The sequence below is a fragment of the Pelobates fuscus genome, chromosome 5, assembly GCF_036172605.1.
Source record: "Pelobates fuscus isolate aPelFus1 chromosome 5, aPelFus1.pri, whole genome shotgun sequence".
NCBI lineage: Eukaryota > Metazoa > Chordata > Amphibia > Anura > Pelobatidae > Pelobates > Pelobates fuscus.
The window spans coordinates 360,912,435-360,931,525 of NC_086321.1; the positions used below are offsets into that span (position 1 = coordinate 360,912,435).

General features: G+C 41.8%; 1 protein-coding gene across 5 annotated transcripts in view; it reads left to right on the forward strand.

The window, feature by feature from the left end:
• The window catches only part of NTN1 (netrin 1), a 91,798-nt gene extending 73,123 nt beyond the window's left edge, over positions 1–18,675 (forward strand). For all 5 annotated transcript variants that reach the window (XM_063456028.1, XM_063456030.1, XM_063456029.1 and 2 more), the window contains exons 5-7: positions 995–1,048; positions 9,770–9,844; positions 16,251–18,675. In XM_063456028.1, the coding sequence (XP_063312098.1) occupies positions 995–1,048; positions 9,770–9,844; positions 16,251–16,579 (458 nt within the window). In that variant the 3' untranslated portion in view covers positions 16,580–18,675. The remainder of the gene's footprint in view (positions 1–994; positions 1,049–9,769; positions 9,845–16,250) is intronic.
• The last annotated feature ends 416 nt before the right edge of the window (positions 18,676–19,091 follow it).

The window sequence follows — 19,091 nt, forward strand, 5'->3', positions numbered from 1 at the left end:
AATATCATTTTTAATATATCATCAGAGAGCAGAAGCGATGACAGCGAGGCAGAAAATGTTCCATTTTCCCCCCTCCCCCTGTAATATTACCAGGACTTCCTTTTTGATGTGCATCATAATTAATGGCTCTGTTATATTATTACACACCTATTTACTAACCACATGTGTTTCAGTGGAAAAGGGTGATCTCACCTTAGTTGGATGGGGCTTCAGCATCCCAAAATGTAATTTATTTATTTTTTTAAAAGAAAAACTTATTAGTCCTGCTTTTTTAAAGCAGGCTTGGCAATGCCCTTAGCCGAGGGCATGTGAAGGTCATTCATACATTTTCTATTTCATTTTCATTCGCTGTGAGAATGATCTGTCACCAAAGGACAGCAGAGGGCTGCACAGCTTGTACCCTTGGCTTCTTTGAAAGAATGAATCCTTCTTTGCCATAAAAGTTTTGATCTTTTAAACGGTTATCTCTACCAGGCCCCATATTTTAAGGGTAAACATTCTCACAATTTAACCCACAATAAAGCTTAATGTGCCCATTAAGAACTAATTAAACGTTTCGCAATAGACGCTGTTAATGAACTTGTGGTCACCGCCCACATCCTGATGATATATCCCTGTTGTCGCCCGCTGTCCTGTTCACTCTCTGACCCTTTGTTTATTCGCTTTAGATTTTTAATTTGTTTCTCGCTTGCATCCAGCTATAGAATATCGCTTAGTCTGCTTTTATGATCCCTGACAAAGAAATATAATGCATGATTTTGTAAATAGAAACGATTAAAGCAACATATAGTGCGTATACTTTGTTTCTAAAACCTAAAGTTGTGTTAGTCTGTACACCCTGGGAAGCTGTATAAAAGACCAAATTGAAACCAGAACAATCTATTTTTCCATTTTTTTGTGTATATTTTATGCTTTCATTTTAGGTTTGAAATAAAAAAAAAAATTTATTGTCTCATTCTTCTCTTCTTCCAACCACCATTACTACTCCTGACAGAGATCCCAGTGGCTCCTCCCACTACGGCTGCGAGCAGCGCAGAGGAAGCAGCAGGTGAGTGTTTTGTTGTGAATCGCTTGATAACTGCTAAGACTGATTCTTATTTTAATTTGTTAATATAAATCATTGTGCTTTCCCATTACACACAATATATACAATTAAACTCATGCCTTGGTAATTATTTATTGCTACAATGAGAGTATTAATGGTTTTTTTGTTTGGAATGGCACAGGGCACCAGTAGCAAAGCAAGATAATTCTTGCCCCCCCCCCCCCCTTAAATGTATTTTAAATTTCCTAACTGAATAACTCTTCGTTGCCTCGTCTGAGCGCTAGTTCCTTGCAGCCATTTTTGCCTGCGGAATCCTTCTCCCTTGTAGAATGTTTGGATACCATGTGACGTGCGATGGATTCAGTTCAGGTTGTAGGGGCTCCACATGATTTAAACAGGATGCCCTCATGCTGTGCATCAAGAACCGACAAGTTCCCTTGGCCATGGAAGTGCCTTTTTGTTTTGGATAGCTGTCTTGCCTGGACATGTATGGTATGGATCCCCGACCCCTGCACACAACAGGCGTTCAAATCCAAAGCAGGCCACGATCAACCAGCAATAAAACGAAGGAGAGAGCTGACTCATTTCCATTGCCACAGAGACCTCAAAATGGGCGAAAGATAAAGAAGTGACAGATTCGTTCCTGTGTTACTGCCATAGTGCCAGTCAAAGCATGGGCATATAACCATGTAAACGTGCAGTAACAGAGTGCATGACATATGCCAGTCCCAACCAGTTTGCTCTTCTGTTACCTGTCGTAAAAGCTAACTACTATGTGACCCTTGACCCCTTTACATATTCTGCATAGTCTGTTCTAGGCAACATTACAGCCACTGTCTTATTACCACATCTGCTGGGACACAATTCCAGGAATTAACCATAGCTTGTCGAGAAGAGCCCTCTGTTTGAATGCATTCATTAAACGAGACTATCTCTTTGTAACCCCTAATAATCAGTCTCGGTTACAGCTCACAATATGTGCAGCACATGTGCCAACAGGCATTAAAAAGGACGCAGCGAATGTTGAGGAAAAGTTATATAATTATGAAGTGGTCTTATGCAAGAACCCTGTATGTGCAGTGTTTGTGTATAAAAATGCTGCACATACATACATTTGTTATATCTGTAACTCCACCCCCAGCAGGGTCATTAGTCAGCTTAGAGTGAGAGTTCCTTGCTGGCTAACGTTAATTCTGTCCATATGCTATGCACAGAGGTTCATTCATTGGATGATGCTCTCAATCAATTAATAATCGTTGGCATCGGCCTCTGGCTTTTTCACTCCTGCAGAAGCCAGATGAAAGTCACCCGGCATGAGAGGAGGCTTGGCAACTGTCAGAACCCTGGTGAGAGACAAATAGAAGCTGCACCAGGGTACTCCTAGCATTATTACCACCATAGTGGGCTGTAGTGGGTATGAAGCTTGGAGTAACACATTAGGGAAAACCTGTGCTAAAGGTTCTGTGTATGGTAATTCCTCAGCCACCCCCTGCAACCTTACCATAGCTGCTTTAAAAAAAAAAAAAAAGTTTTTAAATTCTTTATTTGTTGCCGAACGTAAAACACAGAAGCATTGACATAACACAAAGGGTATAGCAGAATAGTTTCAAACAGTAAACTGTGGCAAATGGCCCAAAACAATAATTACAATGATATAGAAGTTATCAACTTTGAGTTAAAAGAGAGTCGTTCAGACACTACTGTGCGAGACACGGTGCCTCGTGTGGGATGGTGGTTCCTCATGTAAACGTCCATTAGGCACCTTGCATAGTTGGGGTATATCACTTGCGTATTCATAATTGCGGTGGACCATAATAACGATATTCATTCTCTAGTATATACAATTTTGGGATACACACCAACCTTGTGTATAGGTTATAGGCAAGTCTTATAAGTAGGAAGTAAAGGGGTAAGGAAGAGCACCAGGTACAGTTAAGAGAGGGGAGGGGGAACCTAGGCCACCTTCATTCTCATATTCTTCTCGAAAAGCCCATGTTTTCTGCAATGTGGGGGGAAAGAGTTTTGAAAATTTGCTGTCCGTTTGTTCATTAGTGGATGGGTCTCCTCTTTTAACCAAAACTGAACGAGGGCTCTGCTAGTGTGATTCTACCCAGGAGTTTCTTCCCATGGGAGCTAAAACCCTCTATAGGGCTTGAAAGCAAGAACAGCCAAGGATCCATAGGTACCGGTCTTTGTAGAATGCTAGTGGCAAGAGACCTCTCCTTCCCTTAAACCAACACTACTACTCTTGGACATGCCCACCATATGTGGTGGTAGGTTCCCCTATGCCCACATTGCCTCCAACAGTCATCCATTTCGGTCTTCCCCATATGATACAATGTAACTGGTGTGGTGTACCAGTGCAATAGGGTTTTGAATGATTGTTCCTGTAGTGTTACACATATAGAAGATTTGGCATTTGCTTTCCATTTCCTCCCATTCCCCTCAGGTCTTTTTCTCATAACTCAGCGTATTTAAGGTTGCCCCATTCGTTCGAGTGAGTGCAGAAGTGTATGTATATCTGGGAAATCAGCCCTTTTTTGGGGGCTTCCTGTGTGCATAAATTTCCAAACATTTTTAAGGTAGCCTGGGCAGGCTATTTCATGATTAGCAAAGTCTCTTAACTGCATATATCTCAAGTAATTTCTTGGAGACAGTCTGACCCCTTGTTGCAGGTCAAAAAAGGAGATTAATTACTTGCCCTGAGATAGGTGTCCAAACCTTACAAGTCCAGCGTATTCCAGTTCCTTAAAGTCTGTAGGGTTCATACCCGGTAGCTGCTTAATTTTTAATGCCACGTCTATATTTTCAGTGCTCATATAGCCACAACATCATGCATAAAAATACTCAGATTATCAGCAAGTTTTATAATTTTTACCATTTTGTGTGCATACAAGACAAAAATGGTAAAATAAGATGATATATTCATAATATCCTCAGATTCTACCACTTAAGCTGCCAGCCTGCTCTCCTGGTCTATAAGATCTTTGGTCACAAAGTCCTAGTCCAGTCGTGGACCAACAGTATGACCTCTTAACTCTGGCAGGTTGCTCTGCCATCATGCTCTTAATGCAGAATGCTGTCCAGGGACTCAGTGTTTTTGATGAAGATGCAGATAGGTCTCTTCTCCTTTCTGGAGTGCGAGAGAGTGCAATGCAGGGTTTGCAGAGAGCCAGTTTCTTGGCAGAGGCTCTGGGATTCCATTGAGTATTAGTAATTCTCTCTTTGCCTGTTTGTATTTCATTACATTCAATTACTCGTTCATGCAGGGTTGGAGCTGTGTGTAACTGCCTGAGAATGTGTGCTCTGGGATGGGACGTATAGCATACAGAGCTGCCTCTGTACCTTGTATCGATTCAGAAAGCTCACTGCAAGCGGAGATTGATACATTGCATTGTTGAAGTTCTCGAGCAGCTTATTGTAGGACATGTCAAATGTTCAAGGTACACCTGTGGGCACTATTTATATATAGCTATGGATACATTGCCACTGTCTTCAAGTCCGCCTTGTAGCTCCTCCCACTGTAAAATACAAATCCTATTAATGCTCAATTGACTAGAGTTGCTAAACAATGCTAATTTTTCAGTTCCTGGCATACACAAGCAGTTCCCAATCATTTTACGGCCGCTTTGTTTTGAATAATGTTTGTGTTGCATTGATAGTGTGTACCCAAACTCCCAGTGTGTATACCTTAATACTCTTTGGTTTTTGCTATACATTAACTGGCATTGTTCACTGTCCTCCTCCATAATAGGTCTTCCTAGCAGACATCCCTCCTAAATTCCTTAGTCCAACAATGGCTGATCCTGACAATGGAGTGGTGCAAGGGTCTCACGGGGGTTAGTAAGGTGAAACAGACCACCAGAGGTGGTGAACAGAAAAAACACCCATCCATTTGAATTTTACAGCACAAAAGCTGGGAGAAAGCACAATGACATTCTATATAGACAGAGATTTTCTTCGTTGGTTTCTCTTCTGAGTCCATCGGGCCATAAACAGGACAATTTTTTAGGCAAGAAAATCATTTGTAATTTATAAACTCTAGTGCTGATCACAGAATTATTAGGGTTTTCCCCGAAGAACATAAAATGATTCGTTTTATGTAGTTATCTTTTAATAAGTCCGATTACGGTCTCTGTGGAACGAGAGGATTCAGTCTTTCTTAATGGAACTAGGTTTGATTAGTAATCAATCAACATTTACTCAAAACATTGGAAATGTGACTTTATGGGCACATTCTACCACATAATGATGTGGGTTTACAGTCACATCAAACCACAAAGACACGGCTATCCTATTGCAGTACAAACTGTTTTCTGTATCACCTCCAAGTTTGAGAAGTCTGCTGTAATATCAGTGAGAGATGTACCGTCTTTCCCTATGTCTAATTGTGCAAAGACACGTAATGAACAGTGGAAACGTGGGCCCCGACGATGGATCATGTGATCATTCGTACAGAAAACGTATCAATTTTTGAAATAAAAGGGCTAGTGAAGATAGAAAGAACAATCTGAAAAAGGAAGCAATCTATACTAATAATAGTTAAAAAAAAATATATAAAACCACCCTGGATCGTACACAGGACAAACAGAACAGATTTATCAAACTGTTGTGTTCAGGAATGTTTTGAAAAGATGCAAAAGGCGCGGAGTCCCCAATAGAATGTGCCTTTTGGTTTCCATGGTGATAGTCCCACTTATAGTACTTTACATAATCTTTCAGAACACATTGATACATTTCTCCTATTGTCTCTCTAAAGTGAAGGGACATTCACCTGAGGAACTATCAGTAGTAAAGCTACTGACACAGATCGCATTGGATATGCCTGCTACTGTACCCACTGCAAAGAGCTTTCAACGCAATCAGCACAATAGAGATCACAACCTGCTATGGATGGACGCGTTCAGTAACAGAACATGAAGACATAAGTGATTGGCGATGGCTAACCTTCGTACCGTACAAAGACTGGCTAAGCATGATGGGAGATGTAGTTCAAAAGTCTCCAGTGACAGATTTAGTCATCCTTGACCCAGACTCTCATTTCAAACTGCTACATTAATAGAACCAAGCTTCTGATTTTAATTTCCTATCGCTTGTATCACTCAATATATATTTCTGTGCTTTTTTTTTTTGCCTCTTAATCCAAAGCCGTCTCAACAGGAGAAAACAAACCCTGAAACAATAATGGGGCCTTAATCTAATTACATGCTTTATTTGTGGCGATTTGTCCTCCAATCAATCTTACTCAGGGAGAATAAAAGGAAACTAATGTGCACTGGTTTGAACTCTCCTTGTTTCCCAGCCTGGAGGTTAATGAGAGGCTCTGCCCCTGCTGGGGGAGGACGGGCACATCACAGATACCGGCTAATTGAAAGGATTGACTATTGTCAGTCGTGCACTAAGCGACCTCCCAGCAGAGATGGGACAGAGCTATGCACTATTTATTCTCCATATCAGCCTGGGTGACATTTATCTCTAAAATAAAGCAAAAAAATATACAACTCAAATATTTTTTCCAACATTTTACCAGTTGTCCGCTCATTACATTTTGTCCTTTAGTAGGGGGGAGGGGGGGGGGGGAAATACCCCATAAAAGCAGGTAATAAATGATAATACTTTATTTACTACTCACAAAGTTTTTCGTATAGTGAAATATCATCATAGAAAACTTGTAATGTTTCTCTCCCTGTTCCCAAGAACTTCCCAAAGAAAAAACAAAACAAAACGGATGCTTTCTCTTTTACCAATATGTCCTGATTGGAGGGAACGCAGTGCAGCTCAGCCAAAGAGAGATCAGTGTAGCTGCTGACTATACCACCCAACAGCCAATCACTTTCCTCTTCTTTCTGATATAGTATTTCAAAGTCATACTAAGACAAAAGGGAAGCAGATAATAGACAAGATAGTGATTGGCTGTAAGTCATGTCAGCAACTAAACTGGTTTCTCATTGGCTGAACTAAGTATGTACTAAGAGTACATCTAATAAGGAAGTAGCTTTGTAAAAAGAGGAGGTGTGGCTAAGGGGGCGGAGTTATGTTGCAGAACGTGTGGAGAAAAATATCATGAGTATGAGGTCAAATGCACTTACATTGCGTTGGTGTCCGGAATGTCTAATTTTATATATATTTTTGTGCGTTGTAAGAATTAATACCAAACTTGCAGTTTAATTATCAATATCTAACTCCTGACTGACTACTCCATTTTTATCTGTTTAAACCGTGGGTTCCAGTTACAGAGAACAAGGAGGGGTTAAATCAGTGCGCCTTTTAATGCTTTTGCTTAAAGAGTTCTTCAACACTTAGCACTGTCCGTTAAAAAAAATCGCAAGCTCTCCATTCTCTATATTCGCTTTTCCCACCGGTGTCTAATAGAAGGACTGAGGTTTTATTTTATTATGCACTTGTATTACACACAGTGGACATTGGAATCTGGTGTAATACAGCAGAGGACTCTGTGCAGGATCGGGGGGTAAGAGCTTTTGTATTTAAAGGATCTTGGATATAAAATAATTCGCTAGCGTCGTGAGCTCATTAGCAATTGCCAAAAAAATCTTAAATACAGTCCCAATTGCACTTACTCGATTTGGTCCTTTTAAAATGCTATCTGTGAGTACAGTAACGTTCACTGCATGACCAGTTGGCTAAACGTCCTGGCAAGCATGGGATTTGTCTGTTGTGCACTGCAACTACGGAATCAGTTAATCATAAGGCACGGTTCTATACTAAAAACACAACACAGGTCCAGGATTTGTGGTTTTAACAGCATGCATTAGGCCAGATCCCCATCCCACACCTTACAGTGACTATGTTGATGCTGACGAGCCGTACATCACTGTGGGTCAGTCTAAGCCCTGTTAATGTGGATTAATCTATAAATTGGATTTGGTTATTAGCGGAAAACGATTCCGTTAACTGGATACAAAGATTTGTGTAAAACAAAAGTCCACAATAAAATGGGTAGAGATTTAAGAACATCTAAGAACCAAATTAAATAAAGGTGTTTAAATCCAGTCTCTTCCATAAGGTGATTTATAGGGCTGTGTAGAAATGTAAGTTCCATCGTTTCATCCTTCCACTATCTGCCAAGTTTCTTAACCCACAATATATAATGTGTTACCATTAACGTAAAATCACAGGGATATGGGTAGGCAACCTTTACCACTCCACATCGCTCCTGATGCTTTGCCAGCATTATGGCTTAGAGATCATTATTGGACATGTAGTCCACAACATCTGGAGTGCTGAAGTTGCCTACCACTGCTCTAGGCATCAAGACAACTGACTGCATCTTACTGTAGTGCTTTTACTCAGAAATTAAAAATATTGCATATTTGGATATTCAAAGGAACACTATAGGGAAGCATTGAGAGGCTAGTGCGTGTGCATAGTAAAATTCTTTCTATGAGAGTCATCTGATCCAACACAGAATTTGACTTTGCTATAGCTGCAGAAGTGCTAAAAATCAACATGAAGAAATACTGCAAAAAAGATTATTAGCGTTAGATTATTAGTGTTAGGAAGATGGCCACTTGAGGCATGCTAACCCTGAAATGAAAGCATTGCTGTTCCTGCACAGAGTCCCTTTAACTGTTTACATTTAGCCAAATACAAACCTCTAGTGGCTCTCAGTCTGAAGCCACTTCCTCCCGCTGTCCTTTGATATTCCAAGGACTTTCACGTTCAGCTTTCACCATGCAAAGGATCACATGACGGCTACGAGTCTGTTTTGGACACAGCAAGGGTTTCTGGGAATGGTAGTTCATTTGACAGCTTTTCTGTAAAATGCTAATAGCTGAATTACAACTCCCAGAAACATGGCAGTTGATCAGAGGTACTTTAGAGCCAAAAAACAACCCTAAATATATTGAAAGAAAAACCAGCCAGCATAACTTTGTGTAACCTAAATGTTGCATGTGCTCGGAGAACCCTAATTTTAAATAACATGCCTTCTGTCGAACTCCCGTTTAAAACGTTCACCAGTACAAATAAAAAGATGATAAATACAAAATATGTCCGAAAATACGGATTGTTTCAGGGCTAATTTAGGCCAACTACGCAACATCCCATAGCAAGGCCTCTATTAAAATATGGTGGATTCACTGGCTATCCTCCCAGCAGAGGCCAAATACTTTGAAGAACTTATTGTTCAGTTCAAGACATACCTCTAGTCTGTAAAGTGTGAAGTGGATTAATCCCTGGAAGTGTGGTAGTAATATGTATATGTATAGCTTGGAGGAAAGACGAGACAGGGGGGATATGATAGAAACATGTAAATCCATAAAGGGAATCAACACAGTAAAGGAGGAGACTATATTTAAAAGAAGAAAAACTACCACAACAAGAGGACATAGTCTTAAATTAGAGGGGCAAAGGTTTAAATATAATATCAGGAAGTATTACTTTACTTTACTGAGAGGGTAGTGGATGCATGGAATAGCCTTCCAGCTGAAGTGGTAGAGGTTAACACAGTGAGAGAGTTTAGGCATGCGTGGGATAGGCATAAGGCTATCCTAACTATAAGATAAGGCCAGGGACTAATGAAAGTATTTAGAAAATTGGGCAGACTAGATGGGCCGAACGGTTCTTATCTGACGTCACATTCTATGTTTCTATGTTTGTTGTATACATACAGAAACCGATATTTTGCCAGTAAACATGAGATGGGCAGGCAGTGTCTGTGAGATCTGTTAATACACTTAACCTTCTCTCTCTCTCCTTCCTTAGATTGTGAAACTTACTGCAAGGCATCGAAAGGGAAGCTAAAAATCAACATGAAGAAATACTGCAAAAAAGATTATGGTAAGATGCTATGTTCTTCTAATCCCCCTTCATGGGATTCTCCGCTACAAGAAAAGGGGAAAAGGGGGAGGAGGGGACTAGAGACGCACTATACATAACAATGTCTAAGGATTGCTCATTTCAATATCTTTTTGTAGACGTATGTAGTAACAGTGCTATACTGCTACCTTTTTGTGGTTTATTTGGTTATTGTTAACCGGGAGATATGAGATGACAAGCTAGCTGCAGTACAGTTACCAGCAAGAAGGAATCATTCTATGGATAGAATGGAATTCTGGAGAAAATCCACATTTCTACTATACAAATTAGAGCACACAATAGACACAGCTAATCTTATAGGCCAAATTCTATATAATGCACAGAAATAGTTGATACCCAGAGTGCTCTTTTTAAAGAAGAAATTTGGTGATAGATTTTATAAAAATCAAACTGCAACCCATCGCTGTCTCCGATAGACAGCTTAGCGGGCACAGAAGAAATCTGTTTGGTTTCTCCCGCTGTGCCCGTAAACCCCAACCCCCTCAACCTGATGCAGATGACAAGACGCGATTCCTGTTCGAGGCTTTGGACTGTGGCCATTGCGTTGTGACAAGAAAGACGTCTGCGTCGTGTACGGCTGCAGAATAAGGAGAGTGAAAGAGCTGACATGCTGCATTCTGCCTCCCAGCAAGGGGTGCCTTACAATCATCAAATGGGCATCCCAGGGACACATGCTGCTCCATTTAATACGTCCGCTCACTTACAAACCGCAGCTATTTTGCCTCAGCATGAGGGCTTCTTTGCTGGCCGAAAGGCTAATCCGCTGGTGTCTGATCTCTGTGGCTTGGAAGGGCACAGCTTTGTACAAAGGGGAAATGGATTCTGCCAACTTTCCCAGAGTGGCGGGACGGGGGTGATTCTGTCTTTTTTTTTCAGTGTATCTTAACAGGGCAGGGGCACGGCCACATTGTGAAACCAGTGGGCAGGAGCTCTAATTTACAGGAAGGTAGATAAACGGTTGTTATAATGAGTGAGACAATATCTCCTTGCATTTCAAAAGAGACAATCCATATTCAAGGCTGTAAATTAAGGGATGTCCAATATCGCTGCCTTGCGTCCATGCCAACAGGTCAGACGTGTGTGTCTGTGAATTTAACCCTTGTTAGACAAAAGAGCAGACATAGACGAACCATAACTTTTTGCCCTCTAAATTTTTTTACCTTTTCCATGAAAAACACATTGTCTTGGATTCACTAAAGTAAATTACTAGACTGGAAATTTTATTAAAAATAAATAAGAATTTGGAGGGGAAAAAAAATAAACAAACTATAGTGATATATTGATATGGGAAATCTGCCAGCAAAGCATCGGAAATTTAGATGGAAAGATATAGCTTCAGATCGGGGTGTACAGTCACAGAATAGACCTCTAGCAGCACTGTGGCTGCTATTAAACTACTATTCTTGATATCCACACACAGACTGACTCGAGATAATGGGTGTTGTAGTCTTGTTGGCGGGCCTTGGTGTGACAGCTTGGGTAGAGTTAGCGGTAGTAGCTCACTGGTTGGACAGCAATGATGTATGGGCTGACCTGTCCTTCAAACTCTCATTGCCAGCAGAGGTTGGACGGATTTGCACTTGGTAATGGGGAAGTGTAATTTCTATATCATCAGTGCAGATGCAGCATGGGGCAGGAACAGCTGATGCTTTTGTAAAATCACTCCATAAAGCCTGGACTTAAAAGCCAGGGAACGGCATCCATACACTCACTAAGGTATAACACTTAGAGTGCTTCTTATCAATGAAGTGTTTTGTAAACAAACAAAATTGATTAGAAAAAAAACAACCCAATTTTTAGAAACCAATTGATGTGGCACACTTCGTGTCCTTTTGGAGTCCTGTGTCACATATAATGATTGGTTACCAGCACGAGCAGGCTAAGTAAGGACAATGGACATATTTACGAAGGTTCAAGTTATACTAAGTTTGGTTGTAGCAATTATCGATACAAGACATTCACTGTTATTAGAATTGACTTTTAATGAAAACTGAAATGCAAATAAAAGGCCAAAACAGCAGATTGTGATAAAACCCATTCACACCTCCGGTCACTATCTCTCCTTTTACTTCTCGCAGCTGGTGACGTCTCTCCCAACCCAGGGTCCTTCACCTCGTCTGCTCACACTACAACAACTAGAAACCACGTAAACCTCATCCAAATACCCTGCAGTTTATCTGCCTCTACCAACATTCAATGTTCCATCTGTAGCAATATTAAATCAACAGCCATACACAACCTCTTCATCTCTAATTCCCACACACTACTAGCACTCACTGAGACATGGCGGTCCCCCTCTGATACCACTACTCCAGCTTCTTTATGTTTCGGTGAACTACAATTCTCCCACACTCCCAGACTCAACTGTAAAGACGCTGATGTAGGCATGCTTCTCTCCCCTCAATGTACCTTTCAACCTATCCTTTACTTCCCTTGAAGTTCACACTGTCCGCATATGTTATCCCACTCCTTTAAAAACTGCCCTCATCTATCGCTCCCACTTCCTGGCCATCCCACTTTCTCTCCTCTAGCACTCCTTCCCTCATACGTGGGGACTTTAACATTCCTCTAACGGACCACCATTTGCTGACCTTTGACATCAGCATACACCGTACCCAAATTTCACCACGCTCAACTCTCCAATCTCACAGAAACCTCCACTGCCTTGATCTCCAGCATTTACCAACCAATCTCCAAACTCTCCTTTTACCCATCTCAAATCTCACCTGCCCTAACTCTGCAACCTCACTCTACAACTCCACTCTCTCCTCTCAACTAGACATCGTGGCACCTCCTACATTTAAACGCAGCAAGCGCTCCCAATTACAACCCTGGCACACCAAGCTGACCTGATATCTCAAAATTGTTTCCAGAACTGTTGAACGCTGTTTGAGAAAGTCTCACTCGACACCTGACTTACTCCACTTTAAATTTATGCTGCGCTCCTACACTCTGGAAAAGTAAATTACTTCAACACCCTCATAAGCACACTGTCCCGCCAACACAAATGCCTATTTCACACTTTTAATGCTCTCATTCGCCTTGTTGCTCCTCCTCCTCCTACCACCCTATCCGCCTCAAACTTTGCAACTCACTTCACTGAGAAGATTTATACAGTCAGGGAAGAGATCTCTAATCTGTCTCCCTCCCCTTCCAATACATCGCCCAACCCCCACTCACTCCACTGTTCTAAGCTCATTCGCACCTACTACAACGGAAGAGGTTTCTGCTCTGCTCTGCTCCGGTCCTCCTGCCCCACCACCTGTTCACTTGATCCTATTCCCTCATATCTCATCCACACCCTGTCTCCCGCTCTTGCTCTCACACAAATTTTAAATCTCTTCCTTTCCACTGGCACATTTCCTTCACTCTTCAAGCATGCAACCATAACGCCGATTCTGAAAAAGACCAACCTTGACCCCCAACTCCCCATCCAACTACCGCCCTATATCGCTACTGCTGTTTGCCTCCAAGATCCATTAGAGACTTGTGTATGCGAGATTGACAGACTTCCTCTAATCCAACTCTCTGCTCGTCACTCTGTTGAAACAGCTGTGACCAAAGTATCCAACGATCTAATCGCTAAATCTTGTGGCCATTACTGTATCCTAATTCTCCTTGATCTTTCTGCTGCCTTTGACACTGTTGATCAAAAACAGCTTCTTCTCATTCCCCGTAATCTCTGTCTACGAGATACCGCTCTCTCCTTGTGCTCGTCCTACCTCTCCCAGCGCTTTTTTAATGTTTCTTTCGCTCTGCCTCTTCTCCCCAACCCCTCTCTGTTGGCGTTCCCCAAGGTTCTGTCCTTGGTCCCCTACTGTTCTCCATCTATACTGCCTCCCTTGGCTTCCATTATCACTTATATGCAGATGACCTGCAAATCTACCTGTCTTCTCCTGATCTCTCTCCGCCCATCTTGACTCATGTCTCCGACTGCCTCTTTGCGATTTCCAACTGGATGGCTGCTCACTTCCTTAAACTCAACCTGTCCAAAACAGAACGTTTGGCTTTTCCTCCCTCAAGTGTTGTTACTCCTGTGTCTGTCTCCCTCCAAGTCAACGGCGCCACCATCACCTCTACCTCGCAGGCTCGCTGCCTAGGTGTTCTCTTTGACTCCAACCTCTCCTTCACTCCTCAGGTCCAGTTGATCACCAAATCCTGCCGCTTCCATTTCAAAAACATAGCTCGCATCCGCCCCTATTTAACACCAAATGCGACTAAAGTGCTGGTCCACGCCGTTGTTCTTTCTCGCTTTGACTATTGAAATCCCCTTTTCAGTGGTCTTACATATTCCCAGATTGCAATCTATAATGAATGCAGCTGAGAGGCTCATTTTCCTGTTCGCCCGCACCCCCCCCCCCCCCCCCCCCCTCTGTCAGTCCCTACATTGGCTTCCAGTTAGATATAGGGCTCAATTTAAGATTCTGGTGCTTGCTTACAAGTCCCTACATAATGCTGCTCTAACTTGCCTATCCTCCCTAGTACACAAGTATGTCCCGTTGAGGACCCTGCGCTCTGCCGAATACCTACGTCTATCCTCTGTCTGTACTCCCACATCTGATGCTCGCCTCCAAGACTTCTCCAGGGCTGCACCTTTTCTGTGGAACTCCCTTCCCTTATCCGTTACACTTTCACCCAGTCACCACTCCTTCAAAATATCTTTGAAAACTCACTTCTTCAGAAAAGCATATCATTTAAACTGTTAGCGGATTCTCCTCCTCCCCCCCCCACCCCCACCCCCTTACCCCCATGACTCCTCTCCTGCAACTGTCAAAAATAAGTTCAGTGAATACTTTTATAGCAACCTATTTTATTACCCCTACTTATACCCTTTGTGTCACTTTACCCCACTCCCTTTAGCATGTAAGCTCATTGAGCAGGTCCCTCAACCCTTCTGTTCCTGTGCGTCCATTTATCCGGTTACAATTACGTGTCTGTTACTCTGCCCATTGTACAGCGCTACGGAATTCGCTAGCGCTACATAAATAATAAAATAATAATTGTCCAATAAAACTACAGATGAGAAGAATTAACTTGCGGTGGGTGACAGAACCACTGTATGTGAGTTGATCATGGATATAACACCTTCACTACCTGGGCTCAGAAAACAGAGTTGTTGTTTTTTTTACTGGATAGTTGTCAGCACAGCTCTGCTACTTTGGCTGAAAGGTATCGACTAGATTGCCAGTGCAGTTGAGCTTGCTGTTTAGCAACAACGTTTAAGATCCAGATTATCACTTCTTTCCTACATCCAGAACAGGTATGTATGTCTACACTCAGATAATTGTATCATTCCATCAGATGGCACTTGGTGACAGCCACAAGGGTGAGTGTCCATCCAGGTACACATTACTTCTCACTCCCTGTGTACAGTGAGTGAGATTGACAGATATGGTATATATGTGAGTGCCCCTCTCAGAAATCACACAGTGAGTATGCACTCAGCCCTCCTCCCCTCTCTGCTCATTGTGAATGGCACAGCCTGAGCCTGCACCAATGTTTTCACAGCTGGAAGGTAAAATAACAAATCCTGGAAGCCTTTAGAATTGAGAATGTTGATTTTTCCAAAGGTGTCTCCTTCCCCCATAAGACCCTTGCAGCCCCCCTTCTTAGTCTATAGTGGATGGATTATAGAGGCTCCTCTAAGGTGGTTAAATGGGTCCTTTAGCTAGAACTAGCTCTTCCATGGTAGGATTTGCTAGAATATCACCATCCATGGGTCACAGCCAGTACAATAAGGCTTAGGATACATATAATCCATGTATCACTACCATATCAGGGGGGCAGGTACAGCTAATCTTTGTATGAGGAGTTTTATATTACCAATTGTTAGGTCACAGCAGGTTCATACAGGTCTAGGTTGAGAAGGTTCATACAGGTCTAGGTTGAGAAGGTTCATACAGGTCTAGGTTGAGAAGGTTCATACAGGTCGAGGTTGAGAAGGTTCATACAGGTCGAGGTTGAGAATTATTAAAACAAAAAATCACCATCGCTACAACCTGCAAATTATGCATAACCATTATACAATTATCCAAGTTATGTTGTTTTATACAGTTTACATCAGACATCTTTAATATTCAAATTCAACTTAACAGACTTAGAACTCCATAGTTCCAAGCATAATGTGGATATATGGTATGTATCACCCAATTTACTGTCCATAAGTTCTCACAGTACTCCATACGAGGTTCCCTACAGAATCTCAGTAGGCAGGAGTGCTAACAAAAAGCTTTAAACTATGTTAACTTGTCATAGAGAAAACGTGAGTGGCTGGGGTTTCTGTTATATCTGCCATAATGAGGCCTTAAATTGTTAACTAGAAATAGTTCTAACACGTCTTATTAACTTCTCCACCTTCTGGTTCCAGCTGTGCAGATTCACATCCTGAAAGCGGACAAAGCTGGAGACTGGTGGAAGTTCACAGTTAATGTCATCTCGGTGTACAAACAAGGGACCAATCGCATCAGGCGAGGAGACCAAAACCTGTGGATCCGCTCCAAAGATATTGCATGCAAATGCCCCAAACTGAAACCCATGAAGAAATATCTTCTCCTGGGAAATGATGAGGATTCACCAGACCAGAATGGAGTGGTAGCAGATAAGACTAGCTTGGTCATTCAGTGGAGGGACACGTGGGCGAGGAGGCTGAGAAAGTTCCAACAGCGAGAAAAGAAGGGAAAGTGCAAGAAAGCTTAGGTGAACGAATTGGAGAAGAGAGATGGCCCTCGGAGGAAAACTGAAGTCATGTAGAAGAAAGAGTGAGAGAGGACCGTACTTGCTGCTTGCTGTAGAATCTGGAGCAGATAGGTTATCGACTAGAAACTGTTTATTTTTTCATTTTTTATTTTTTTTTTCCAGAAGGAAGCTGGAACCTTGCTTTTCGAAGTTGGCATTGTGTGGGGAGACAGAAAGAGGTTCTGTTTTTGTTTGTTTTGTTTTTGTTGTTCTTTGTGGAACTGACGCGTTTGCACCTAATATGTAGAATTCTTCACAGACACACAAGCATGTGATGCAGAGTGGAAAGAGGGTGGGTGGCTTTGGGAGAGTTAATGCAGAGAGATTTACGGCTTGGCAAGTTGTGAAATTTGCACCTGTTTGTTATCTCCTTGGCTGTGAGTCATTAATTGTTTAAGTGTTTCTCACATTCAATGCCCCGTGGCTTTTCCACTCATCTGGAATGGAGGCCAACAACCCCCGTAGGAACCTAGTTACCTCTAAACACCCTTAGGGGCAGTTAATATTGGTTGGTAACCCAACAACAACAGCGCAACAGAGATTTGGAAACAAAAAAAGGGCTCACACCCTTTATTTTCCACCTCCACTTCAAATGTGGTTAGATATCCCCCTTTGACATGTTTCTCCCCTCTACCTTCCCCTGTAAGGGGTGACTGCTAGGTTTTTATGCCTAGAAAGATTTAATTTGTATAAAAATGCAAATCCTAACATTTTAAGTGTGTATATCAATGAAATAACTTTTTTTAAAAAAGAAAGAAAATTCTTTATGTTGTGTATTTTATATGTCTAATACCCTCTGTATGTAGCAATATATACAGGGGTTACAGTATTAGCTGGTCGTATTGGGGAGCCTTAGTGTAAGGATACCAGCAGAGTATATATATTTACAGAGTTCAGAAAATATATAAGCGTTACAATAGTTTTGTAGACAGAAAATTAAATTACACAATTATTGGGGTGTTTATGCCAATGGTGTACCCCCAGATGCATTACCTGCCACCCTGGAAACTAAAGCATTAAGGATTTGAGGAGCTGTATACTGGGATCATAGTACCCCATTGTCCCATTAACACTTTATAATCTGAAAGTCATTGTTTACAAATGTGTGGTTACTGTCCTGAACCATACTAGTTTGGTGATACATCGAAACTTATGGACAAAGAACCAAGCTGCCAAAATTTGACTTCAGCCAATAGTCCATAAAATTAATAGGTTGATAACCATGAATTCTACTCTACATGAAGCAACAATGACTTCTGTCTCAATGTTTAGACAGTCTGTTCATAGAGACGGCAGATAAAATGCTGTCATATAGGGATCCCTACCAGTCTCTAAGAAACTCACAAATAATAAAGATTTGGTGCCGTGCAAGATTGCAGCCGATGTTCCATTATTCCATGCTGTGTGTGACAAGAACAGGTCACTGACAGATCGTGGGGTAAATCGGACTTACATATTTTGTCCAGCTCAGCTATGTTAACCTTTTCAGGTCCCTTTAGAGAGTGCCCCTCCTCCTAAAAATGTCAATCTATTTAATGTGTTGCAAGGAACCCTCCCTGACTAATTTTGGGGAATGGCATTCCTAAAAGCAGTTCATTGCATTCTATTCCTGGTGTTTTATTAGATCCCACTTCTGAAACATTTTATTATGCAATCTGTTACAGCCTCTGAAACTGCCTTTGTTTGCTGGAGTGTATTATAAACTTTTAAAGGACAATATTTGTCCATTAAAAATGTACAAGACCTCCCCAGTACCTGATGGTAAAAGGATCCCAAATCACACCATGTAACGTAATTCTTCCTTTCTTATTCTGCAAAACTATGAAGTGGGGGGAGTGTCCGAATTGTGTAAATTGGAGTAACAGAGTACATTATATAGAGTAATAAGGAGCACGGAAGTTTAAAGATGGGTTCAGAGAAATAGGAAGAATTATCCAGATTTGGTAAATGCGAGGAAATCACATAGGATGAAGTATGATTTTATGACCTTTCCTTAGCATTGCATTCTTCCTTTCATGTGCAAGGTAAAAATAAATAAAATGCCATTTCTGAACTGAGATCAGTGCTCGAGTAATTGCCGTTTTCCTTGGCCAGGGGACAGGATATTGGCGTTTGGTGTGGAGGGTCAGTATGTGTGCGGAGTTTTGGAATAAGCTCCTGTATTTCCAGAACATCTTACAGACGCTAAGCGACAGAGCATTAAGTCGGTGTACACAGCCCCCAGAGGCCTGGACGGATTACGAGCAGCTAATTATACTTGGTCACCACTGCAAAGAGAGAGCAAAGGTCGTTTTACAGTAAGAGCCATCAGCGAGTCCGGGAGAAAGATTCCTCTCCTTCCTGGACTCCTGATCCTGTGTTTGCTCTGCTAATTTGTAAGGATTACCCTGCGGTGCATCCGCTCGATTTGAGGTCAGAAGTTAAACAGCTCCCCATTCTATTCTGTTGCACATGCAACACATTCGCTACAAAC